The sequence below is a fragment of the Erigeron canadensis genome, chromosome 9 (genome assembly GCF_010389155.1).
Source record: "Erigeron canadensis isolate Cc75 chromosome 9, C_canadensis_v1, whole genome shotgun sequence".
NCBI classification, from domain to species: domain Eukaryota; kingdom Viridiplantae; phylum Streptophyta; class Magnoliopsida; order Asterales; family Asteraceae; genus Erigeron; species Erigeron canadensis.
The window spans coordinates 4,271,376-4,297,956 of record NC_057769.1 but is presented as its reverse complement, the minus strand read 5'-3'; the positions used below and the strand labels follow the sequence as shown (position 1 = coordinate 4,297,956).

Here is a 26,581-nt window from a genome sequence, read left to right as displayed (position 1 = left end):
GATTTATAAATATTTATACTTATTAGTCATGCTTTAACATATTTGACGTATATTATATATTAATAAACTATAATTTTATTGTTTAAATCAGTCGTAATATGAGAAATCTTAATATTATCATAAATTATGAATAATGATGTAAGTATTGGTTATTGTATTTTCTATCTATGTTCTTAGTCAATCCCGCACGTTTAATCTAGTTTAAGATAAAAAGGTTTTCTCGGCATGTAAGAATTACTTAATTTCATCTCCAGGTATTTTCCATGAGGAGACGGTCGGAGGTGCAAATCGCTGGTTAAAATTGCCTCTAACACGTCTGAATCGAAACTAACTTTTTAAAAAAATAAAATAATAATAATTGTTAATTTCCTATAAAATTCAAATGGTATGCTTTTGATACGAAAAATATAACTTTTTTATTCAAGTGCAACTCAAAGAGCTACATTTAACATATTCCTATAAAAATTAATATTTAAAATAACAGTTACCTTATATATTTAGTCAAAGTTCCACAAGGCCACAAGAACTAATTTCAGAAACTACATTAGAAACTAGTTTAACTAATCTATAGAGGATACATGAAAGTAGTGGCAAAATTTCGGATAATTCATCATACAATCATAAACAAACAACATTGACCGCAATCTACTACTACAACCAAATTTACCATCATAGCCTATGTGACAACAACAAAACGGTTAAAATAAGCAATATCAAAGAAAGGTTGAAGTTTGACATACGAAGAAGCTTAACCGACAAAGAAGGTTTTAGTTGTACATTGAACCTGCAGCCACCCACTGATGGATCAACGGTAGTGATCATTCCCAACCCCCCAAATTCACAACTATCAGCCCTTTGATCATGTTGTTGGTAGTAACTGTTAAATGCATACGACACATTACCAGGCCAACTGAGGTTAAAACAAGAACTACCAGGTGAAAGTGCAGTACAGTCAGCACTAGAGCAAGCCTCCATAGCACGTGCAGTTGCGTTTGACAAATCTAAATTATTATTTACCACACACCATTTTGGAGCAAGATACTCCACACTCTTTGCATTCATGAGCTTTTTTGTGCTTTCACTGAAGTCAACCTGATATTTGCTTTGCCCATCAAAAGTAAACAAACCCCAGTGTCTTTCAAAATTTCCAGCAGTTAAGTTTTTCTGATCTTCGTCTACAAGGGTATAAAGATAAGTTTCAAGTGGCACAGCCCGAGGCCTAAGCGGGGTCCCTTTTTTGCTTTGAAGATAGTTTAAAAGTCCCTTTGTAAATATCTCTGCATTTGAAACGGTAGCATTTGGAACTCCATCTGTTGGCCAACCGATTTGGCTAATTACTATATCCATTTGCGGAAATCCTGCAACTGTTAACGCAGTAATAAGAGTATCATAGCTTAACTCGAAGCTGCTTTTATATGATCTACGACTATCATTATGTGGACGAGCGGTTTCTTTGAACAAAGCAAAATCAAGTGAAATGTTTTTATTCTGATAGTAACTTAAAAAGGGTGAGATGTTTACAAAGAATGGAGATCGAGTCTTCGTAAGAAAGTTGAGGACTTCAATCATGGTTTTGTTAATATCTGATCGGAAGTGTCCTTTTGATGGTAAACCAGATTCTGACTGGAATGCATCAAAGCTGCAAGGAATTACCACTTTAACCTTGTTTGCTAGCTTAGCACGGATTAATGCTGCTTCGATACTAATGGCTGCCCCAACTACATAAGGATAGTATTGTAAGCCGTAGCTTTGGAGAAATGGCTCATCTCCGACAGCAATGTACCTGAAAATGAATTAAACCATTGTCCATTGTTCAACAATACGTGATAAAGTTGACCTTCTTCTTCTCTTTGATGATCATACCAGCTACATGTTTAGAATTTATCAATACAGCCACATGTGCAATATGAAACACAGAAACTAACGAAGCTCTTTCATCCAAAGTTCATGTGGCAAGATGGGCGTTGCGTTACGGGTCAATAGGGGGTTGTGGTGAACTTGAAAAGGTCATATTTAGCATGGGACACAAAGCTTGGATAGGCTCACAAACCCTTTTCCTGCACATTTTTATTAACGTTTTCTTCGATAATTAATGTTTTGATTAAAAAAACACAATGCGTTAAAAATAGATTTCGAGTGACTTTTGACCCATTTTAGCCGTCTCCTGCTTCCTTTCTAGATAACTTTTTATTTGACCAGTTTGAATAAAAGACACTATCCAAATCGTGTAATTTACTTATAAGTAAACGAGCCAAAGTTTCATTCTTTAATCTGAAAGGTAAAAGTATCAACAGACATCTATGAAGCACTAATTCGCGATACTTGAAATCGCCTATTTTACTGTTAAAATCCCTTCCAAAGCAACTTTCACGATCCCAGTCTCTTCGAACTATCCATATTGTTGTACTTGTACGGTTGTACCCCATATTTAGTTCAAAATAAAATCTAAATACCAGTTGCTAAGAACTTGGTCAGAGAAAAAAGAATACACAATACTGTCAGTGAGAAAGCAACTTTGATCTGCGTAATTACTGAATTGATGATGTTGTCTTTCAGAACTGAATTCTGAAGGTAACGTCAAGGTAAATTTCTGGACATAAGGTTTTTCAAGTAAACACATACAGATGCGTAACAAACAATACTTGTTTTGACCCATTACCAAATCCGTCAGACCAACCCATTTTGCCACCTCTAGTAGATTCTTAAAAAGAGTGTCTAACAATAAAAAAGAACTATTAACATCCGAGAACTACAATTATATGAAATGGTTTGTTGCACATATCTCTGTGTACATCCTCACATTAAAAACTACACTGTCTAGAGGTCTTTCTTGCCATTAACAATTTAGCATCACTTAAAGGGTAATATTGGTCTATCGACAACTACAAAGGACTAATCCAAAGATACATAGTCTCTTGAACTCTCTTACATATTGATCTAGACCTTGCTTTAAGCTCAAAAACAAAATCTAAACATAATTGAAGACAAGGCATAGTCGAAAACAGTTATAAAGGGAGATCTAGGTCCACTTTGCTACCATGAGCCAGATGAGTATCGTCACTATTTCGTCCTTCAAGATTTGAGATAATGGACTAATGGGGGTCGACATAAAGAAGTGACTGGAAAACAATGATTAAAATATACAAGATAGCATTTGAAGGTGCGCATAAGCAATACAGATCTCCGGTGTGCAGGAATCACCTGTCCCAATTAACCATTTATGAAAAATGATGTAGTGCAATACATGCACAGTGTGTTTTAGCACATTCGTGATTGTCATTCAACTAATCAATTGATTATCTTTACTTGAAGAATATTAGCAGCTATCTTAATGTATAGCCTAATATGTCATTATATTGACCACAACTCCATAAGTAGTTGAAAAAAATGAGCTCTTTTTAAATTTTCAACAAAGCCAATAAGCCTAAAAAGCGGAATTCGCTATTTTTAAATATCCGAGAAGGCTCAGTCTTTGACACAATGTACAAAGCCTAACAAAGATATGTATGTGAATTCCGAACCCTTAACCATCCCTAAGACGTTTTCGGTTTTTCTCGAGGTTCAAACCTAAGACCGACACTAGAAGACTAAACACCCCCTAAATGGCTAAAAAGACTAGTTATCAAAAATTATATACATACAACATTACTACAATTAATAAAAAAAAAAACACCACATGCAATTAAAAATAAAAAGAGGGTATAAAAATGGGGAAAAGACAACATACTCAATGCGGGTCCGACCCGAAAGATAGCGGGTAAGATTATCATGGACCCAAGATTCAGCAGCCTTAAGAGAAGAATTCAAGGAATGAAGCATGGAATTAGGAATGCCAAGAGTGACATCAATGTTGGAATTCTGGAGGGATTCAAGAACTTGTGGGTTGGAATCAAATAGTTTGATTTTAGTGATTTTGTTGAGTTTAAGGAGGTCCACAACTTTAGACGGCGGAAGTGGGTGGGATGCGGCGGTGCCCCAGTTGATTCCGATGGGTTGAACGGCGGTTGGGAATGATAGTGTGAGAAGTAGTGCGAGTGTTATTAATGAGTGGAGGTGGTGTAATGCCATTGTTGCTGTGTTGTGTGAGTGTCTGATGATATAGAATCACATATATATTACAGTATTATTATTACACCAACATTTTGGATTTAATCCAGCACATTGAAGCAAAATGATGTTACTTCAGTATCTTTGGTTTTCACTTTTCACTATCATGCGAGTTTCACGTAATGTTTTTAGAACGACATCTTTTAATAAAATTAGAATTTGAAGGAATAAAATTTGAGGGAATGTTTTTGATTTTTTTTTAAGATTTTAGTGACAGAATGGAATGAGATGTCTTCCCCGCCCTGAAGGAATGGAGATTCCATCAAATGAGAGAATGTTTACATTTCAATGGAATGATATTCTTTCGTTTTTAACCAACCAAGTGTACTAAGGAATAAAATCTCATTCCAATTCCATCAGATTTCATTCGAATCTGTGAACCAAACACGATCTTAGAGTTTAAAGAATTATATCTTAAAAAGTTTTAATACGATTAGAATATAATTTTAACATAAATTTCAAACATAAAAACAACTCGTTTAACACTTATGTGTTTTTTTAACAACAAATCTTACATCTAAATTAATATATAAACTATTTCATAATTAATCATTATCAAGATTTAAATCTTGATTTTTTTTTCCAAGGCCAAAGCCTGTACAATCACATCTAAGTGGTGATGACATACATTTATGATTTATGTATAACAAAAAATTAATTAACATAACCTTAAAATGCTAGAATAAAATATTTTTAAAAAGTAAAAAATTATATAGCATATTTTTTTCTTTTAACAAGTCTTAACAAATATCTAATTCAAGAGCTTTAACTAGAATGATATGTATTGGTTGAACTCTATTAAAAAAAAAAATTGTCATTTGTTAAGGTCTCACCTTTATAATACATAATATAATATAATACTATTTTATAAAGCATTTTGCTCTTTTCTCAAATCTCAATTAAGTAATTAAACTACTTAAATTATCATTCTTCTTTATTTACTAATTTAAATATCTCTACCTAATATGCCTGTAATACCCTTAAATCCTAACCATTCATTTTTCTCACTCATCAAATCTCTATCACTCATTTTTTTAATCTCTCCTCTATAAATCATTTTGTTCCTCTAATTCATTCAAAAAAAATTATCTCATAAACCGTATATCGATAAACTATAAAAATTGTGGTGTTCTTAAAATTTCATGCTTTCGTTAGAGATGTCATTCGATATACTTTCGACGAATTTTTAATTTCGATGACATAGCTCGTACGGTTAAGGCATTTGGCTATCATACTCTATGACTTGACCTATCACCCCACCATCTCACCGCTACAACGCCCGGACACTATCTCTCGTATATAGTAAGATATTCCATGATTTCACAATATTGTTTAAAAAAATATATATATGCAAGAAAACAACTTGTATATACCACATCAACACTAATATTAGATTAAAAAACACATATTTCTTTTTTAATACATAAGCTTGTTATTATATTAAAAAAAACCACTAAAATCATTAAACTAATTTATTCGAACAAGGTAGGTTAGTTTAATCTAACACAAAGGTGAACTAAAATCATTAAACTAATTTATTTTGATCAAAGTAAGTTATAAACACTCAAATAAAAACGAACACGTGCCAAAAATGTATAAAACTTTCAAGATAAATCTATAAATGTGGCTAAGAATTTGATACCGATACGTTAAAACAAAGTTAGTGAAATTGATGTGTGGATGCAATATGTTACCACACCCAATGTCACTTCACATAACTTAACTAGCTGGTAGAGTGTACTAGTGACTGATATTTATTAAATTAAAATAATCATTATCTAAAGTAAAGCTCCAAAAATAAAAATAAATAAAATAGATGGCGGAATCAATTGGAGAGATCGTATGCGTGACAGGGGCGAGTGGCTACATCGGCTCGTGGCTGGTTCGGCTTCTTCTTGACCGCGGTTACACCGTTAACGCCACTGTTAAAAATCTCAGTTACTTCTCTACTACTACTTTACTTAATATTAATTGTATTCATATATAATATCTCTATTATTATATATATGAATCTATAATGTGACCTAATTTATATATTTCTTTTTTTGGAGTCAATAAGTTTTTAGGAAAAAAGCTTACAGAAAGTAACATAAACCAGTAATTTATTATATATATGAGTATGTAAATGTAAGTGTAAAGTTTAATAATCTGACATATTTAGTCTTGTATGTTTATATAAATATATTCATATATAATTAATTAATTTTGAAGTATTAAAAGTATATTTATTGAGATTCAAATGCTGTGCTTTTTTGTTTTGAGCTAGTTTAATTAATAAGTGTGTATGCAATTGTAGAAGATGAGAAGGAAACGAAGCATCTAGAAGCGTTAGAAGGTGCGCAATCGCGTCTCCGCCTTTTTCAAATCGATCTTCTCGACTACGACTCTATCGTGGCTGCTGTAACTGGGACGTCCGGTGTCTTTCACTTGGCTTCTCCATGCATCGTTGATAAAGTTCATGATCCCGAGGTATATAAGCACACTTTTATGTTGAACGTATCTGTGATCGCATTTAACGTGTCTGTTAGGTTGATTCATAGATAAATAAGCTATGTTGATGTATCATTTCTTGTTAGTTATAGGTAATTACCGCGTTTTGTGGTAAAGGGGAGAAAACTAGTATTTTGTATGAGAGAGTTGGAGAGAATAAGTTTGTATGCCAACTGAATAATACATGTCGAAATTGATATAAAATGTATGTTCCTTTTTAGCCGACATTGAAATATTTAACAATTTATGTCAAATTTCATACGAGGATGGGAAATTTGCCAAATAAGTAACATGAAATACCGATTTCAACGATGTGTGGTATGTATTTTACGGCTCCCAATATGATTATAATATCCAATTTGACAAATGAGATATAGAGGAACAAAGGCCCAAGTCTCCCTGGTAGCTTGAATGGAAATATTTTTCCATATGCTGTTTCAAAGGAGCCGGTTATGTACTTAAAAGGTTGCTGTTAATTGTTGACATGGACTGCCAAATAGGCAGAAAGGATGATGTGGATACCAAGTATGCCAGAGGAGTGACATGGTGCCTACATAGATTGCCATGTAGGTAGTGTTGATGACTTGGATTGCCATTTAGGCACTATAACGTGGGACAGGTTTGAACTTTTGGTGAGTATTCCCTAAATGTTTCAAGTTGGATCTTATTATCCTCTTTAAGACTGAGAAAATTTTACATACCTCACATTGTCAGGGTTAGTCTTTTATGTTACCTTTTTTTTTGTCAATTTTCCCTTAAATAAGTCTCAGGATTCAGGAAAGTTAAATGAGTACATTAAAATGATAGAAATGTGTAGCAGTTGGTATGCAATGTGATTTTGAATATAGAGAATGCTGGATATGGTATTTCGGGGTTGTTGAATTCGTCATGTTGTATGATTGATAGAAAGAGTTATTGGCACCAGCACTCAAGGGAACGCACAATGTACTCAGAGCAGCAAAGGAGCTGGGAGTTAAGCGTGTGGTTGTTACTTCATCTGTTTCAGCTGTTGTGCCTAGTCCTAACTGGCCCGCAGATGTCCCAAAGAGTGAAGATTGTTGGACTGATGTTGAATACTGTAAGCAAAAGGAGGTAAGCGACTCTTTCTTTTGCAGTTAACTACAACTTTGTTGATCATTCCTTTTCCTACTCTTATGGAAAACCCTACAATCGTATAACAAACGAGAAGATTATTTGCAGACTTGGCCGTGCTCTGACTGATGTTATCCAACTATAAAGATTGCAAAATAAAATATTTATAGCTTCTGTAGCTTTCTTGGATATTTTAAACTGCTCTCAATGTGTATGGCTAATGGATATATATATGAGTGGCAATAGGGGCCAAATGGATGGGTTGATCAGCTAAGTTTTTTGTTTTGTTCTTTTCTTTTACCCATTTGGACCTGTCAGAATAAAATATCATTCGTATCATTTTCATGTGTTTGGTTTGAAGTTTTGCCTATCTCCGGCTGAATGTTTGGTTAAGAACAGGCAGTTTTTTAAACTATGAAAGCTAGATAATCTTTTCGTCTCTCAAACGTCGGTAGCCTTTTAAAGTTGCGGATATGTATCTGCTCTTTGTCAATAACCTTCGAACTGCAGTTTGTTTTATCTTTTTGTTTATTGTGTTGTAATTTAATCTGAGCCCTTATTTTTCATTTACATGTATTTGTTGTGCATTTGGAGAAGTATAACAGTGAACTTTTTTTCTCATGTCAGCTGTGGTATCCACTCTCCAAAACGCAAGCTGAGAAAGCTGCATGGGAATTTGCAAAGGAGAACGGTTTAGATGTAGTTGTAGTGAACCCTGGAACAGTTATGGGCCCCATTATTCCGCCGACACTTAATGCAAGCATGCTAATGATTCTACGTCTCATCCAAGGTAGCACACTTGAGAGTTGTTCATTTAATAGCCTTCATGATTCTAAATCAGCAAAAACATTATTTTTCTTATGTTTTTATAAATTGAATATTTATTGTATTGGAGCAGGATGTACTGAAACATATGAGAACTTCTACATGGGTTCTGTTCATGTTAAAGATGTGGCTTTAGCTCATATATTAGTGTACGAAAACAGAGCAGCAACGGGGCGTCATCTCTGTGTTGAAGCAATCTGCCACTACGGTGACTTGGCAGCCAAGGTTGCAGAGTTATACCCTGAGTATAAGATCCCAAGGTACTGTAAACCAACTTCTGCAACTTTATTGATAATAGTAAAGTTTGTAGTTACTGGTTCTTTGCTAGCATGCTAATACAAGTTTGAGGTGTAAATGTCCCGGAATTACTGTGATTATTTCTTTTCTATAGGTTACCTAAAGACACCCAACCAGGGTTGATGAGGTTTAAGAACGCAGCCAAAAAGCTTATGGATTTGGGTCTGGAGTTCATCCCTATGGAGGACATCATCAAGGACAGTGTTGAGAGTTTGAAAAGCAAAGGCTTTATATCTTGAATGGGATTTGCCCCTTTAGAGATTGTTGGCTTATATTGTTGTACCTGTAAGTTATAAGTTATGACTTGTGTTTGGCATGTGTCTTGCTAGTAATTGTATGCATAAAAATGATGCATGGGTTGGTACTTTATATATGAAGTATTGCTTTTTTATTGCATATAATAACGTATTACATGGACACTCATATATATATATATATATATATAGTGAAGGGATCAAGTGAGAACAAAAATGTTGGTGAGAACCGTGAGAACTAAAAAAACATTTCAAAGGGCGTAGCCCTTAGAGTTAACATTTTATCAAGGGAAAAAACCCCAAGCCCTAAAAGCAACCAAAGCATAGCAAGATATTAGACTATTAGTATAAGTAATGTTTTATAGAAGTAATCATCTTTTAGCTCTGAGCTCTTAGCCGTACATGCAACTGCTTTTGTCATATGAGGCTAATCTTCTGGTATACTGTATAACTTTGCCCTTTGATATAAAAAAATTTCTAGGCATAATCATTGGCTATACTAATCTAACACTACAAGTCTACAACCAACCAAGATATATGAGTTAAAGATGTAATACAAGAATGTGAAATTGCCTTTAGTGGTGAACTGGTGATCTATCATCTATATACTGTTTTTTTTAAAACCGTATACCATTAAAGATAACTGTAAGAAGTATAAGCTTGGTTTTTAATTGATGATAAAATGATAAGGTTGATTGTGAATAGATCTGTCGAAATAAGAGCCGCAAGCTCCTCCCTCCCTCCATGTTGAAATTTATTGCTTTGGTGGCCTGATTTTACTACCTGCACTCTAAAGCGAAAGATGAGAAATCATCACAACTGCCCCCTACACTTTTTCATTTGTTTCATTTATTTCTTGAACCAAACTTTCTGTGTTGTTTAACTCGTGCCATGATCAATACAATTTTGGAGTAACTTCATTTTCTACGAAGGCCTTTTACTGCTAATATTGTGACATTATAACTATATTATTATAATAGTAAAATATGTAATTACTTCATCATCTAAGAATTTAAGAGAGTTTTACAAGTATGTTTATAAGAATAAATTCACTCTATCTATACGTACACAACTGTAATATTAGTATAACAAAAAAAAAAAGAAAAAAAAAACATCAGGAAAACAACTTTAAAACAGAAAGGACTAAAATTATAAAACCTCAAAAAAACTCACAAAAATATCAAGACACAAATCCTTATTTATAACTACCACTCTAAATAACTGGTTGTTAAAAAAGCCATTGACAATTTGGAAACAAACTCTTTCCAACCATGGAATCTCGAATCTTGTTTATTTTTTGCATCATCTGTTTTTCATTCATAATCAATACATGTTCATCAGCATCATCTGATAACAATAATTTCGTAGAGATACTTCCAGTGGAAGAAGCTGAAAAAGTTCAAGTCAAAGTTTACTATGAGTCACTTTGCCCATATTGCGAAAACTTCATCGTTAATTATTTGATAGATGTGTTCATTGAAGGAATTGATGCTATAGCTGATGTCAAACTATATCCTTATGGAAATGCTAAAGTCAATGCCAATGGCAACATCACTTGCCAGGTACTCTTTCTTTCTCTTCTTTTCTCTTTTCGTTTATGTTTGTATATAAAAGTAACTAAGTAACACCCAATACCGTTTCCCGCGGGTTACGAGTCTCAATACCGTATAAAACGGTGTATGCAGAGGTTGAAATGTATAAAGCCTTACCCCTACAACCTAAGATAGAGAGGTTGCTTCCAGGTTAGGCCAGAGTAAGGATCGAACCCTTAAACTCTGTCTTCACAGGCAAGGGTTTTAACCACTTGATCCAAGCGTTGATTTGAGCTGCCCATGGAATAATAAGTACATCTCTATCTGATCTGTCAAGTGAAAGACTAGTCCTGATCTCTCTTTGAGATGTGAGGTGCCGGAGTAACCTTGTCTGATAAGGATTTTCGTATATCTTTGTATATGTCGTACGAAAGTTAACTTACCTTTTCACTTGTATATTGTATAATTACTTAGTTATAAGTTTGTGGATGATTTTTGTAGTTTTACTTTTAAGTAGGAGTCTAATCTAATCTAATGATATATGTGTGTATTTATTACAGCATGGTGAAAACGAATGCTTATTAAACACTGTTGAAGCCTGTGCAATCAATACTTGGCCTGATGTGGTAAGCTTTTAATTAACGAATGCCATATTATTTTGAATGTTTTCGTTAGAAGATCAAAACTATTCTAGTTCAGAGTTTTTAGTAGCTTTGTTCCCAAAAATATACCTGAATATTGGCATATTGTAATTTCAGATTAGATCGTTTTTCGAGTTAGTTACTATGTGCCTTTTGGATAATTTACACTTCTAATGGATTCGGTTTTCTGACTGTAGTTGAGTTGTATATGCACTGAAATAATCCAAATTGTTCACCTATTGATACTTCTAATTTTGAATTTTTCACTGTAAACTTAAATGCTTTAGTGATTTCAAGTTTTAATTAGGAAGATTCTTAGGAAGATATAGCATTGGCTCAAATATTATCCATGTAATCCAGAATCATAATTGCAAAGTCCAACAACTCGGAGTCTTGCTGCTTCTGTCTTTCTTTGTTCTATTTGTCTGCGAGTGATCCTTTTTGCAAGCATATAGTAATCAAAGTATATTGCTCAAGAAAAAGGAGCAAAACATTTGTCAATTTTTTTTTATTTTTTATTTTCTAAGATATGGAATCTATTATGCAGCATGATCACTTCCCTTTCATCTTTTGTGTCGAAAGATACCTCTACTATGACAAGTTTGATAAGTGGGAATCATGCTTTGAGGAACTAAGTTTGGATCCTAAACCCGTGAAGGATTGCTACTCCAACGGGATGGGAAACCAGGTAAAAATGTCACAAGCTTGGATATCTTATATATACATAACTTGCCCATTATATTTGATCACTTATAGTTACAGAATCATTCACATAGGGTTTAATCTGAATTTACATCCATGCAGCTTGAACTACAATATGCAGATGTTACAAATTCTCTTAAACCACCTAAAAAGTACGTGCCATGGGTTGTTGTGGACGGAAAGCCACTTTACGATGTAAGTTTCTGCAACTCTAGTCTCAAAACCTTAAATACTTCGCTTTAGTCATGCAACATCAACCCATTTACTTATAAGAATCCATCTTGGATTGAATTTTATCTCAAAGATATTAAGTCGAGAGAATTTCCTATAAGACAAGATGTTCAAATGGGCTGAACATGCCAAACTTGTTACAACTTGCCCAAACTCGATCTATTTATAATATATACAACCTCCTCAGTGGTTTTATTCAAAGATATAGCTCATTTTATTAGTATTGTTGTTCTCCAATGAATTGCGCTTAATCAAAACATTAGTTCGTTATAAAAAAGAACAAAATTGCTGGTGAATCAAGATCAGCCCGACCCATACTATATGACCCATTTCAATCCAAATCTGTGGAAAACCAGTCATCAAGCCCATCTGTCCATCTTGCGACTTCTTTATATTTCGTCTCATTTGCTGACATAAAGGGGTCTTTTATTATTCCAGGACTACATTTACATCATAACCAACATCTGTGCAATGTACAAGGGCCCAACTTTGCCAAAAGCTTGCTTAAGGTGTCTTGCAGAATCTGAAAACCGCATTGGCACCCCAGAGGATAGACTGATCCCTCTTCATCCAGTTACTTATGCAGATGAACCATCAAATCCTTTATTATCAAAGCTTAGATCATCCCTGATGTCCTTAATGTTCAAGAGAAACATGGCAGCATAAAGAAGAAGGTAACACACTATGCAGGAAGAAGATATGGAAAAGCCCAATGTAAATTTGTATAATAACTTTTAGTACACGCTATTTTCTCTTCAGAAAGTTGTCTTTGCACTTTGTTTCTCTAATTCGTAGAGATCATTAGAGTAATATCAAGTGAAAACATCGCTTTTTGAAGGGAAAATGTGTTGCAAAGTATTAGCAAGGATTTCTCTTGCAGTTTATTGCAAACATTATGTAGGTGGGAAAGGGTATGTTGGTTTTTACATAGTGAAAACTGTATTATGTATGCGAAAAAGAATTACTATAGTGTATATTGCTTTAATTACTTTTAATTGGCTTGTATCAAAGTTAAATAGGCAACTTAGTATATTAGTGATCACGTCTCATTAAGCTTAAGCCTGTATATATTTTCATTCAAGTTGAATATTTTAGAATTCGACTACAGTGAGTAGTCAAAGGTCATGAATACCAGTTAGGCCGCATACATCAATAGCTTCATTTTTCCGTGTAGCATGAACATGGATTTATCTCTCTTTACACGTCTACATTTACAACCAGCAATCAACCAATGTTGGTCAATAAATCAAGTAACGTTTACACTTACAGCCGGTATATTTTGTATCTTTGGTTAGCTGTGTTGGTCCTTGTGATTGAATCGAGCTAATTTTATAAATTAGGTAAAGTTTTCGTCAATTATTATTACATTAATTTTACTTAGAATTCATATAACATAGATTGTAACAAAATTGATAAACAACTTTGTCAGGATGACATTTTCTATGACTGATATTTTGTGTTTTAATCAAAAGCAAATATTCAACTAAACAAAATACACAGGATTAGTCCTAGTGAATACCTATCCTTTTGTTATTTTGTCAAAATTTTCAAAAACAACGCAACTAGCCAATATATCAACTACAAATACATAAAAATGGCACAAACGTAAATAATCCGATCATAAAGGCCCATTTTAACTACAAAAACAGTCAAACAAACACATATATAGATAGATAGATTCGCATTGCGTGTTCTGGTACTAGGCGCAAAACAACATGGATTCTCATGGCCGATCAAATGTTGTAGTATCATTTCTTGTAATCCTGTTTTTAGCTGGGAATCTGTCACAAGTGGCAGTGGCTTCTGAAGAAAAAGTGGAGTTGACTTTATATTATGAAGCACTGTGTCCATACTGTGAGAATTTCATAGTCAACTATTTGTATAAAATATTTGAGAATGGATTGATATCTATTGTTGATCTTAAACTTAGTCCTTATGGAAATGCTAAGATCAATTCCAATGGTACCATTGTTTGTCAGGTTTGTTATTTTTTTTTTTACTTTACTTTGTTTAATACTTATTATTATTATTATCATAAGTCTAGTACTCTAGTTTTATTGTTTGTTAATTGCTTTAGGTGAGATTTAAGATGATTTAAGCTAGTTATTGATATGTTTTATTGTAAATTTGTATATATTGTTTGTACTTTGTTTTATATCTAGGGTATAAGTGATTACAGGGGTTCAAATCCTACCGAATGTCTCTTTGATTATAGTTTTACGTGATTTAACTTCTCTCGTGTTGGCTGTGGGATACCTGACTGATGATCGGTTGGTTATCCGTTTTTAGACAAAGTATTACACATTATTGTTGTTTGTTTCATGTGCTGAAATAAAAGAAATTCTTTGAAAGTTGGCAACTTAATGAGTGAAGGTGACCTTTTTGAGTTATTTCATTCTTTAGTCTTTACACATCAAGACCAAAACAAACATGTTTATAATTAAGTTTAAAACAAACACCATCAAGTCAGTTTGCGCATACTCGCTTTAAGGTAATTTGCTTATCTTCATGTAAAATCAAAAAGGGTAGATGATAAACTAAAAGTTGATTTGAGACTATTTATTTTATTTTATTTTTCCCCGGGGGATTCGGTATTGTTGTTATAAATTGCGTTTATTTATATGTTGATGGGTATGAGGTATGTGGCATTGGCTGGTTGGAATTGCTATATACATGTTTATGAGCAACTTACAGGTGTCTTTTTAGAGCACAAGGCTTTTAGTTTATATGGAATTTCTTGTTTAGATATAGCTTTTATAAAAAAGAAACATGAATCTTAAAAGCTACTAAAAGCACCTAAAATCAAAGATAGTGAAGTAACGTTCTGAGGAAAGCCCCAACTTCTAGCAGCAGAATACCAACCATAGCTCCAACTATAGATACTTATGCCAGACATTACTCCACACCTATCTGTGAATCTAATGACTCATTTGTGAAATCTGAACAAGTGAATCACTTAAGCTTCGAAACCTTCATTGGCTAGAAGACACAACCCTCTACAGCTGTGAAACTACTTACGTTTTACAACAAATATAATAATATAGACTTGTTCTTTATTTGACTAAAAGATGATATATCTGCAATTATAGTAACTTTTGATACTATTGAGATCCCACTGCAATGCGCATTTCTTGTAGAAGCAACTTACTTTACGATAATCGGAATGTACAAGACTACATTCTGCAGGATAGTGAATGTAAAGAAGTCAGCTTGTTGTTCATCTGTCAATCTGGCATGAACAAAAAGTCATATAACTCACACGTTGTGCATTGGTTGTTCTCTAGGCGATCTAACTATGAACAATTTTATTTGTTCCTTCTTCTTGATACATTGTATCATAGTTGTCAAAGGCGAGCGCCTCTTGCGCCTAGGCGCAAAAGGCGGGCAAGGCACAACCTTAACGCCTGAAACCCTAGGCGCAAGCCCCACTAACTGTATGAAGCGTCTAGCTACACTTTTCCATATAAATAAACCTTTTGTTCCACATAAAAGTTCATGTTTATTATAGGGATATCACAACAGAATCTTTGTTCCAAAAATCTCTTGGTATACATCATTATCATCAATATCATCATTCATCATGCTATTCTTCATTTAACTAAAATGTAAGTTTTCTTCTATATTTATATTATTAAGACTCTTCTGCTATTTTATATACCTTCTTAGTTGAATTTTTCTTCATTATCATTTGTTAGAGACACTGAAATTTTATATACTCCTCTACACCTTTTTTTATTCGGGCCTGCGCTTTTTTTCGCCTCTCGCCTACGCCCCATTTGGGGTCATTGCGCTTTGAGTTCGTTTTCGCCTAACAACTATGCATTGTACATTTTGGGTTAGAGGTAGTTATTAAAAGGCATTTTTAGGGAATCTTCGGGATATTACATAAGATACATTAAAAGTCTATCTTTCTTTATATTGCAGAGAGTTGACCTCTTCTTGAGAAATTCTAGTTATTTGACTTATTTCCTAAACTTATTCCATTACTAAGTTAATTTTATTTTGTTTGGTGCAGCATGGTGAATGGGAATGTGTGCTTAATACCGTAGAGGCCTGCGCAATTCATGCCTGGCCGGTTGTGGTAAGGCTCAGACTTCACGTGTCCACACGGATATGTTATACTTCTCGCTCCATTTGACAATGCACATAAGTCAACAAAGTGTTTAAATATAGTCAAATATCTCAGATATTATCCGAAAATTTAAAATTTGAAGAAATCTTATAGAGCATCATTCATATTGTTAACATTTTTTGATGATTAGCATGTGCACATTACTTGGCGAGGTTGCACTTCTAACGCAAATATTTGATGCAGAGTGACCACTTCCCTTTTGTCTATTGTGTGGAAAAGTTAACTTATGAAGGGAAGTATGCTGAGTGGGAAACTTGTTTTCAGAAATTAAATTTGGACGCAAAACCTGTCACAGATTGCATCACTAATGGGTTTGGTCACGAGGTAAGTTCTCTTGGCTAACTGCATGTTTCCAATGTATTGTTTGTTGCTTGACTCGTATGTGAATTATCTATGATGCATTATACATTTACTATGCAGCTTGAACTACAATATGCTGCTGAGATAAAAGTTCTTGAACCTCCTCATACTTATGTGCCGTGGGTCACAGTGGATGGGCAACCACTCTATGATGTGAGTACTTTGAATTCTCTTCAAAACTGTAACCATTTTGTTATTTATCGACGTTGCTGCAAAAGCCTATTTTTTTTTCTCTAAGCAACAAAATAGAAATTATCAGAATCTTATGGTAAAATGTAAATTAGTAAACATGTTTCAAAAACATGTATACAACTTCTTATTACCTTAAGGTTCTGTTTGGATGGTCGAACTTACAAATCTGTAAACTTGAAGAAGAAAAGGAATTGGCCTAGTTGGTTAATTTATTTTGTGGAAATTAATCATTTTTATTCACTGTTTTAAGGTTTATTGTTACGATTTAATCTGTCAGCACTAAGTCCTTACCAAATTAATCACTATGGTTACGGTGGCCTGGTGTAATGGTAAGTCTATTGAAAAGGAAATGCGTGCGTAAACACACATACATATCATTTAAAATAATGACAGTTTGGGTACTGCTCACAGAGCTGTGCGTTTACAATGATACCAGCATGAAACTCAGGGGTCTTTTTGTTATCACAATAACAGAATTTATATAGTTGGCCTTTTCAAGTCTAGTCTAGAAAATTGAAAAGTGTTTTGTCACTTGCAGGATTACACAGAGTTCACAAGCTTCATCTGTGATGCTTATAAAGGCTCTAACGTGCCCCAAGTTTGCCTCGATTTATCCTACCCCATTACGGCTCCTAAGAACACTGTGAAACCTTTGAACAATATCTGCTACAAAGAAGGCAATGAAAAGTCAAAGTCAACCCTTATGGAAATGCTCTCAGCAACAGCAGCTTCTTGGATGCACCGTGTTGGCATGGCAGAGTCAATGTAAGATTAGTATAATACTATGTCCGCTAAACCCGTTCTTACTAGTAACTTGTTTTAAAGTGGCTTGCCGTTAACAATATGTTATAGATGGACATTGTTATGAACTTATGATACTGATACCACTTGTAATATTGCACCAATGCGGGATAAACGGTATAAGCTTATATTAGATGGGGTTTGTGTTTTGTTTTCCTTTCTGAAAACCAGATATCGTGTGGTTTTTCTGTTTATATGTGATGTATTCATGTAGAATTCTAGTGTTTCAATGGTTGTCGAATATCGATTTATTTGTGTGGTTTTGGTTAAGTTTAGAAACGGGCCCATATAAACTGAACAAAAACGAAGCATTATAACCGAAAATATCATAACATGATTTTGATGAATAACATTAAAATTTTAGTGCAAGTGCCAATAGAGTTTGTGGTCTCTTAGTGCGAGTTTTTTTTTATCCGGATTTAAGTCTTGTTCTTTATTTTTGTGTGGTTTGATTAAGATTATGATTGCTTACCATAAAAGAAAAATTAATTAGCAGTTTAGCACATGTATCACCCATTTAATGAATTATAATTTTTTTTTCCTGAACACATAAGACGTAACCCATTTAGTAAACTTCGATAAGATGGATTGATGTATGACTTGTGAGAGTGTATTTGTGTCAGGCCAAAAATACTACATTAGCTGGGTTTGTTGCGGTTAATTGGCCGAAGCCCAAAAGCGGTGCAAATTAATTTTAAAAGTGTGACATTTCTTCTGAAATTTGCGATATTTGGTTGTCAATAAGCTATTTACATATGTTTTGTATCTAATTATATGTAGTTTATATTCCATCTTGTAAACTAGTAAAATTTGGTCCCACGTTGCGGGACCTCAACAATTCAATTGAAACAATTATGTCATTCTAGAGTAATTGCATTCAAGTTTCAACTTCCTAATTAGAAATCATTATGTCATTCATATGTTTGTTTAAAATATATATTTATTTATGAGCAAAACTACATACATTTTAATTATTTAGAAATGAATGTCTAAAAAGGTTCGAATCCAGATCGCAGAGTTCATTTGTGAAAATTTTCAATTTCAATATGTTAGTTAAACACTAAAAGAGAAAAGTGTGAAAAAAAGTAAATAGTCGTACATATTCGTACCGGATATAGCGACGAAAAAGTTACATTATATTGGTTGAAATTCTAAAAGGAAAAAAAGTATACGAAAAACTAATAAGTAACTTGTATTTAAAAACCCGAACGGAATGCGATTTGACAAAATCCGGTAAAATAGTAGTACATATTCATACCGGATATAGCAACGAAAAAGTTACAATGCATATGTTGAATTTCCAAAAGGAAAAAAAGTATACGGAAATCTAATAAGTAACTCGTACTTACAAACCCGAACGGAATGCGATTTGACAAAATCGGGTAAAATAGTAGTACATATTCGTACTGGATATAGCGATAAAAAACTTATAATATATTGGTTGAAATTCCAAAAGGGAAAAAGGTATACGAAAAACTAATAAATAACTCGTATTTAAAACCCGAACGAAATGCGATTTAACAAAATCCGGTCAATAGCTCAGAATGTGTAGTGGACGAATAGTAGTAACTCGTCACGTATGCGGTTACTATTCATCAAGTTAGTGTTCATGTTCCGTCTCCGTTAATATATAGATATTTTTTGAAAAGTTAATATATAGATATAATGTAACATTTCATTTCATTTTGATAGTTAACTATAGTTTTTAATGGGTTTATTTTTTATTATAATATTTTATTATTATTTATACTTTATAAAAGTCTACACTAACGTAAAGGACACACGTATCATTCTTGGTAATGAATAAGCTGACGCTTTACCATCGGTGCTTTTTGTAATGTAGTCAATGAATGAATAAATAACACGAACTCAAACTCTAACAAATTCCCCAAATTGAGAATTTCACCCTCCTTTAGTTAGTAAACTTCATCCATCACACAAACACCAAAAACAAGAAAAAAATATACACAATAATATAATGGCAACTATGTAAATAAACATAACACTAACACCAAATATATACAAAACCACTATAATTTCATCTTTGTCACCCCCACAATTTTTGTTCATCATATGTAACATGGATTCTCACCGAATAAATTTGGTTGTACTACTTGTCTTGATAGTTACATCATTTGCTACAAATGTTTGTGCCAATGAAGAAAAGGTGAAGTTGACAGTTTACTATGAAGCATTGTGTCCATCTTGTGAAGATTTTGTCGTTAATTATCTTTACAAGATTTTCGAAAATGGACTGATTTCTATAGTTGATCTCAAACTTAGTCCTTATGGAAATGCTAAAGTTGGTTCCGATGGTACCATTGTTTGCCAGGTTTGTTACCTTTGACCTTGTTTATTTAGTGTATATAAGATTTTGTATATATATAGCATATATGTCTTGTTTTACTCTTTATGATCCTTTTATTTGTATTCATTTTGTATCGGTTGGTTAAATGTTGTAATTTATATAGACGATATATGATATCAGTTTGAATTGTTTTTAAGAAACCTTTTTTATTCTCTTAGAATAATTTGTTGTATTTTATCAAAGGTAATTACATATTAGAAGAATAAATTTTGGACTAGGTAGATTATAGGTTTCTAACTAAAAATGAATTATGCAGAGACATAAATAGAATTGAAATTTTCATACAAAAATGTCGAGGTTTAATATGCTGCGAGTAATAACTTTTCGGGTCACACCAATTAGTAAAATATACAGTCTATTTCGGATGTAAGACCTTGAAATTTTGAAAATAACTAGCTATAAGGAATTTGTGACAAAAGCATGAGAAAAATATGTTATGAAAGTCAACATCCATCAATGAAATAGAAATCAATGGATAGTGCAGAAAATTTTAGGACCATTGTGCTCATTATAGAGTTTGGATTAATATTGATAAAGATAAAATAAACCATTTCTTTCACTATTAAGTTGATTCTCATTAGAAAAAAAAAATAATAAAAAATAAAAGAAAAGAAAAGAAAAAGTGATGGATGTAACGTTCTTTAAATTACTTTCAAAATTATTTGGGTCCATATAAGATCATAGCCACATCCCCATACAAAATATGTTTGGTATGAAAGATTATAATGTTAATTACAAAAAGATACATCTAAAATGAATAACCGAATCATTGGCAGGAGCCGAGATTTGTTAGGAAGGTTTTGTAGTCCAACTCATTAAGCCCAATATAGACTAGTGGGGTTACATTATAAATTGTTGGGTGATTTAGGGAGTCTCTCACAAATCTATATACTGTAAACATGTTTAAATTTTGTTCTTTTTCCAATGTTGGATATGGATTTACATCCAACAGTAATTTCTCAAACCCGATTTGAATGAACTAAAATACTTCGTTATGAATGTTGCAGCATGGTGAATGGGAATGTGCGCTCAATACTGTAGAGGCTTGTGCGGTTCATGCCTGGCCTGATGTGGTATGATTCAGACTGTTAGTGTATCCACGGATATCTTCTATTGTTATACGTTCTCCTTTTTATAGGCACATAAGGCTTTATTGTACTCAAGCGTTTACAAACGGGTTAAATATGACAAAAACAGGACATATGATATAGGTAAATTTGTGTCAGGGAGGGAGTAATAAGTATAAGTGTATAACAACAACGAATAACCGCAATGCAAGCTTAAAGATTTTCTATTACTTTGTAATATTGCTTCTTCTAAGATGAATATTTGATGCGCAGAATGACCACTTCCCTTTTATCTATTGCGTGGAAAGTCTAAATTATGAAGGGAAGTACACCGAGTGGGAAACTTGTTTCGATAAATTAAACTTGGATTCAAAACCCATCACTGATTGTTACAGCCGTGGCATTGGACATAAGGTTAGTTTTCTTGGCTAGTCATGTACTTATGCCAGCATATCGTTAGCTTGACTCATATATTACGCATTCATTAAAGTTTCTTTTAGCATCCTTTATACATGTGTTTTGCAGCTTGAGCTACAATATGCAGATGAAATAAAGGCTCTTGAACCTCCTCATGCTTACGTGCCATGGGTCGTCGTTAATGGACAACCACTTTATGATGTTAGTATTTTAGCTGTCACCGTATCATAATTTGCTAACGTTTTTGCTACAAAAATGTTTAGAATCAATGGAAAGATAACGATATTTCTTTTGTTACTTGCAGGAGTACACAGATTTCATAAGCTATATATGTAAAGCTTATAAAGGGACTAATGTGCCCCAAGCTTGCCAAGGTTTATCCTACCCCATTACCGATCTAAAGGACATCGCAAAACCTTTTAATCATGTTTGTTATAACGAAGACGGCAATACAATGTCAACAACAGCTTCTTGGATACCTGGTGTTGGGATGGTAGAATCAATGTAAGATAAGAATAATTATTATATGTTCACAAACGTCTTTTCCTAGTAACTTCTTTCGGGTACAAGGATTTTAAGTGGTTTGCTGGTTATAACATAAGTTTATATATATATAGGGGACAATCAAATAAGAACAGTTTTAAAATAAGAACGGTGAGAACACCTTAAAAACATCATTTTGATGCATTAAAAGTCCATAAAACTAACATAGTGCAGAACTAATTGTCTTTATTTAAGTGTTTAACAACAATTTGAATCATTAAAATCGAAAAAATCACATTTTTTGTTGGATGCATCATTTTGATGATTATGCATCCAAGATGGATGCACAAAACAAAAAACATGATTATTTTGATTTTTTGTTAAACACTTATATAAAGATAATTAGTTCTGCACTATGCTAGTTTTATGAACTTTTAATGCATCAAAATGATGTTTTTAAGGTGTTCTCACCGTTCTTATTTTAAAACTGTTCTCACTAGAGTGTTACCATTATATATATTGTTATGACTTATGATACTAATCTACATGTGATTTTCGTCAATACTTGTGTTTGGAACTCACTATTTTAAGTTGCACATTGTGATAAAAGGATTCTAACCGGGAAATAATTATCGTACCACAATTATTGATAAATCCATGATTATCGTATCATAAATATTGATAAATCTATCACACAGTGTAACTTTAAACTTTAAAATTGAACAAACATACTTTACAAACCAATAAAACATATGTGTAGTAGATTAATTAATTAATTCATATGGGACAATTATCACTTCCTATTCTCAAAAGGAGGTATCGAGCAAAACTCACACTATTCCAAATGGCATCTCATGAACAAAGGCTTATAGTACCCATTGGGCCTCTAAAAACGGGCATGTCAATAAATGGTGAGATAAAATTATTATACCCTCCAAAGTCCAACTCTTTTATTAAAGGTTTCCACTATTAATATTATGAAAAAATTCCCCATTTTGCTCCGTTGTAGATTTGCACTTATGCATAAAGAAAGCATAACCAAAAACATTTTTCCACTATATATTTGGTTTGCTTAAAGATAGAATAGGGGAAGAAATCCGCCTAGACTGTTATCGTTTCTCTTCTCTGTCCGTACTCTCCCTCTATTCGTCTTGTTATTATACATTACGAGCATAGTGTCCGCGCGTTGCGGCAGCCAGAAGGCAAGGACAATATAAAAAAGGAGGCGTTGGTGGAGATCGAGGAGGCGGTGGAGAAGGAGGGTGGCGACAGAGGGTGATAGAAGGTCGATGAGAGTGTATAATGATTAGAGAAAATGGAGAAAGAAAGGTATATGAAAATTTTATGTTTAATTAGGGTTATTTTGTGAAGAAAAGTTATGCTTAATTTTTTAATCCTATTCTCTTTATAAGGGATTATAGATTATAAATGACGCATGTAAATAACATTTTATTCATTATGTTTTGTAACAATTATCTAAATTTATACAATCAAATCCAATAATAATTATTGATGTGATATAGTTTAAGAAGGTAAGCTTTCAAAATTCAATCTTTGTATGTCGTACAAAATAAATAAACCATAAATGGGTCCTTTGCAAAGTGTAAAGAGCAAGATGTGGAATTGTAGAGAGTACTTTGAAAGATGCGGGGCCAATTTGCTAATACTAGAAAGTGAAAGGTCAGAGTATATTTTGTCTGTTATTAACTTAATAACTTAGCCCCATTATATTTGCATGTCGGGGTCTTCTACTACATTTTGTCAAATTTAGCTTCTTTTTACTTTCACCTATTCTTGTTTTTAAATTTGATTTTCTTATCTTTTTCCTTCATTGTTTAGATTTTTGTGTTTTACTCATGCTCCGCAAGTCAGCATTTGAAATCTATATATATATATATATATATATATATTATGTCGAAAACTTTGGGGCCGAGACCTTTCCCGGTCCCTTCATAGTTCCGCCCATGCCTATCGTTGACTTGGGAGGGTCAATAGCTTGTAAAATAACATGGTGTGAGACTTATGGTTGTTATCTTACTTAACTCATCTTTTTAAATCACAATAAATTGAAAATTTAATACGAGTAAACTTTTTGGACGTTTTTATAAAGAAGACCTCAACGGACAACCATGTCGGTTGGTTCACTTTTTCTTAACGTGAACTATTCTACACTTTAGCAAGATATTTACTTTTATGCATACTAGCTCGTAATTTTTTCAGTGTCCTAATTAATCATAGTTTCAAAAAGGTAAATGATAAATCCTTTAAAATAGATAGGGTAGTAATTAATCATCTTAATTACTAGCTAGATCATGACATTTGGCGAGATAAAAAAATGAATTTATGAGAAAAAATAAATGGATTATACTTGTCATGTTTTAAGATTTTAAAAGGATTATTAGGCTAATAATTTTTAAAAAATATGTCATTTCGTTTTGAAAAACTATGGTATGAGAAATTCCATAACTTTTATACATGGCATTTAAGGGCATCGGATGGTCTAAAGCGTTTCCTTTTCTTGAGGCCTTGTATAAAATACTTTTCGTCTTAGTCGATATAAAAAAAATTTATCCAGTCTAGCTTCCAATACAAAGTCTGCAATATACCATCAACTTTTGTAGGCTTTATAAATTTATTTTTGTGGAGTTTTGTTAGAGCATCAATTTTTTCGTCATTTGAATAAAAAAATCCGGATTGATAATATTCACACAAATTTAATTTTTTGAATATAATTAAATGTGTTTAAATCATGTCAAAAGAGATGAATATCTTCAAGGGTGGACAAGAAGAGAAATGTTAGATGTACAAATTAATCTATCTAAATTGCCTAATAAGAGAAAAGAGAGTAACTAAAATACATATATCAATAGTTGAGTTAATTAGATATATTTATTCTTATAAGGGACAATTAAATAAGAATACCTTTAAAATGAGAACACGGTGAGAACACTTAAAAACTTTATTTGGATGCATCAAAAGTCTATAGACTAACATAGTGTATAACTAATTATCATTATTTAAGTGTTTAACAACACAATGATATATCAAAATAAAAAGATCATGTTTTTTGTTTTGTGCATCCATCTTGGATGCATATTCATCAAAATGGATGTACAAACAAAAGACGTGATTTAATCTATTTTGTCGGATCAATACGTTGTTAAACACTTAAATCATGATAATTAGTTATACAATATGTTAGTTTTATGGACTTTTAATGCATTACAATGATGATGTTGTTAAATGTTCTTCCCGTATTCTTATTTTAAGGGTGTTCTCACTGGAATGTTACTATATCCTTATAAACGTTAAGTCTATATATCATGATTCATCAAGGTTTAGTATACACTTGAAGTAGTCAAAACTCAAAACTTATTGAGAACAATTCTACAGTAATGTTGATATATGGTACTCAAACATATTCTACAATATGCAAAGTAACGTACTCAAACATATTCTACGATATGCAAAGTAACAGAGGTGGAAAAAAAAAATGCAACAGAGGTGGTCTTAGAAATGGACAAACTCGACCCCTGTCACAGGCTCAATTCTTGTTAGGGGCATAAAAGTTTTTATTTTGTTCATAAAATTAGTCGTGTGATTTATAAAAGTTTTTGTTTATATAGTTGAATACGCTAAATACCACGAGACTTTTCACCCGACAGTTCTGGAACCATGAATCACATTTTCACGTACCTAGTCTTGTGCTTCCCACACATTATTGTGAAGACACACAACTACCATGGCATACGCGGGGTCCATCAGTTATTAATTTTATGGCTACAAGATAATCACTACTCTTAAAGGTCTTGGAAGCCACTGTGTGCTCATGTGATCAGTTTGGATTTGGGTTGAAGGTGTGTAATATATTTAAAAATCAACCAAAAACTTTAAAAGTTTGACATATGAATTACACTTATTTTCTTTCTTAATCTTACCTCGTAATTTTTTCACATGTCACCATCCTATAATTAGGTTGATTATTAGACATACAAATTAGGTTGATTTATCATTATCCGTAATATATACATCAATTGGGGTTTCTTTTCTTTCTCGATTCATACGAGTTTTTTCACTTTTTTTCACTTTTTTTACAATCTTAATGATCAGTGCTGGCTAAAGCATTTTGGTTGCCTTAAACGAGATCAAATTTGGGGCCTAGTTTCCTAGCATACGAAGTAAAGTGTCGGTGTGCGTGTGCCTCTGCCGTTGGTGGTTAACCGTGGTGCCGCTACAACGCCAATGATTCAGATTTACAGAAAAAATCAAACAGAATTTTTGAGCATAGGAATTAGGAAGCTGAGAGCATCAATGTATGATTTTTGGAGAACAGAAACAATATGATATAAGGGCAAGGGTGTAGTCTACTTATTTTATCGGCAAAAACCATCGGCAAGCATCGGCTACTCTATAGCACGTGTATCGGCTAGTTTCGGCAAGCATTATCGGCAAGTTTTGGCTATATATATCGGCATGTTTTTGTTCTTGTAATTTGGGGGTTTTTGATTGTGAGGCTTGATCTACGTTTTTCTTGGCTTCTATTTCCGGAATACGTGCCGATGCTCCTAACGTGATATATCACCCTTTTCG

The 26,581-nt window shown here is 33.0% G+C and overlaps 5 protein-coding genes across 5 annotated transcripts; 4 read left to right on the top strand and 1 right to left on the bottom strand.

Moving 5' to 3' along the window:
• Positions 1-522: 522 nt before the first annotated feature.
• LOC122582963 (glucan endo-1,3-beta-glucosidase 9) lies at positions 523-4,104 on the bottom strand. Its single transcript, XM_043755400.1, has 2 exons — positions 3,728-4,104; positions 523-1,783 (listed from the first exon to the last, which is right to left on the bottom strand). The coding sequence occupies exons 1-2, from the start codon at positions 4,066-4,068 to the stop codon at positions 670-672; spliced, it is 1,455 nt and encodes a 484-aa protein (XP_043611335.1). The 5' UTR covers positions 4,069-4,104; the 3' UTR covers positions 523-669.
• Positions 4,105-5,855: 1,751 nt separating this feature from the next.
• Positions 5,856-9,207, top strand: LOC122581354 (cinnamoyl-CoA reductase 1). Its single transcript, XM_043753573.1, has 6 exons — positions 5,856-6,044; positions 6,404-6,576; positions 7,504-7,689; positions 8,317-8,479; positions 8,588-8,774; positions 8,906-9,207. The coding sequence occupies exons 1-6, from the start codon at positions 5,924-5,926 to the stop codon at positions 9,048-9,050; spliced, it is 975 nt and encodes a 324-aa protein (XP_043609508.1). The 5' UTR covers positions 5,856-5,923; the 3' UTR covers positions 9,051-9,207.
• A 1,095-nt stretch (positions 9,208-10,302) lies between these two features.
• LOC122582797 (gamma-interferon-responsive lysosomal thiol protein-like) lies at positions 10,303-13,166 on the top strand. Its single transcript, XM_043755234.1, has 5 exons — positions 10,303-10,627; positions 11,158-11,223; positions 11,786-11,926; positions 12,043-12,135; positions 12,610-13,166. Exons 1-5 carry the CDS (start codon positions 10,337-10,339, stop codon positions 12,835-12,837), a joined length of 819 nt encoding a protein of 272 aa, XP_043611169.1. The 5' UTR covers positions 10,303-10,336; the 3' UTR covers positions 12,838-13,166.
• A 693-nt stretch (positions 13,167-13,859) lies between these two features.
• Positions 13,860-17,789, top strand: LOC122581917 (gamma-interferon-responsive lysosomal thiol protein-like). The gene is made up of 5 exons (XM_043754235.1): positions 13,860-14,150; positions 16,187-16,252; positions 16,487-16,627; positions 16,724-16,816; positions 17,394-17,789. Exons 1-5 carry the CDS (start codon positions 13,887-13,889, stop codon positions 17,622-17,624), a joined length of 795 nt encoding a protein of 264 aa, XP_043610170.1. The 5' UTR covers positions 13,860-13,886; the 3' UTR covers positions 17,625-17,789.
• A 1,947-nt stretch (positions 17,790-19,736) lies between these two features.
• On the top strand, positions 19,737-22,161 carry LOC122583868 (gamma-interferon-responsive lysosomal thiol protein-like). The gene is made up of 5 exons (XM_043756242.1): positions 19,737-19,988; positions 21,032-21,097; positions 21,365-21,505; positions 21,617-21,709; positions 21,813-22,161. The coding sequence occupies exons 1-5, from the start codon at positions 19,737-19,739 to the stop codon at positions 22,014-22,016; spliced, it is 756 nt and encodes a 251-aa protein (XP_043612177.1). The 3' UTR covers positions 22,017-22,161.
• Positions 22,162-26,581: the final 4,420 nt, after the last annotated feature.

Bases quoted from the DNA above. Each gene is read 5' to 3' on its own strand.
- LOC122582963 (XM_043755400.1), bottom strand. From the start codon at position 4,068: ATGGCATTACACCACCTCCACTCATTAATAACACTCGCACTACTTCTC. The intron at 1,784-3,727 runs GTATGTTGTCTT...ATTCATTTTCAG, and splicing joins TCGGGTCGGACCCGCATTGA to GTACATTGCTGTCGGAGATG.
- LOC122581917 (XM_043754235.1), top strand. From the start codon at position 13,887: ATGGATTCTCATGGCCGATCAAATGTTGTAGTATCATTTCTTGTAATC. The intron at 14,151-16,186 runs GTTTGTTATTTT...TGTTTGGTGCAG, and splicing joins ATGGTACCATTGTTTGTCAG to CATGGTGAATGGGAATGTGT. The intron at 16,817-17,393 runs GTGAGTACTTTG...TGTCACTTGCAG, and splicing joins ATGGGCAACCACTCTATGAT to GATTACACAGAGTTCACAAG.
- LOC122581354 (XM_043753573.1), top strand. From the start codon at position 5,924: ATGGCGGAATCAATTGGAGAGATCGTATGCGTGACAGGGGCGAGTGGC. The intron at 7,690-8,316 runs GTAAGCGACTCT...TTCTCATGTCAG, and splicing joins AATACTGTAAGCAAAAGGAG to CTGTGGTATCCACTCTCCAA. The intron at 8,775-8,905 runs GTACTGTAAACC...TCTTTTCTATAG, and splicing joins CCTGAGTATAAGATCCCAAG to GTTACCTAAAGACACCCAAC.
- LOC122583868 (XM_043756242.1), top strand. From the start codon at position 19,737: ATGGATTCTCACCGAATAAATTTGGTTGTACTACTTGTCTTGATAGTT. The intron at 21,098-21,364 runs GTATGATTCAGA...TTTGATGCGCAG, and splicing joins TTCATGCCTGGCCTGATGTG to AATGACCACTTCCCTTTTAT. The intron at 21,506-21,616 runs GTTAGTTTTCTT...TGTGTTTTGCAG, and splicing joins GCCGTGGCATTGGACATAAG to CTTGAGCTACAATATGCAGA.
- LOC122582797 (XM_043755234.1), top strand. From the start codon at position 10,337: ATGGAATCTCGAATCTTGTTTATTTTTTGCATCATCTGTTTTTCATTC. The intron at 11,224-11,785 runs GTAAGCTTTTAA...TCTATTATGCAG, and splicing joins TCAATACTTGGCCTGATGTG to CATGATCACTTCCCTTTCAT. The intron at 11,927-12,042 runs GTAAAAATGTCA...ACATCCATGCAG, and splicing joins CCAACGGGATGGGAAACCAG to CTTGAACTACAATATGCAGA.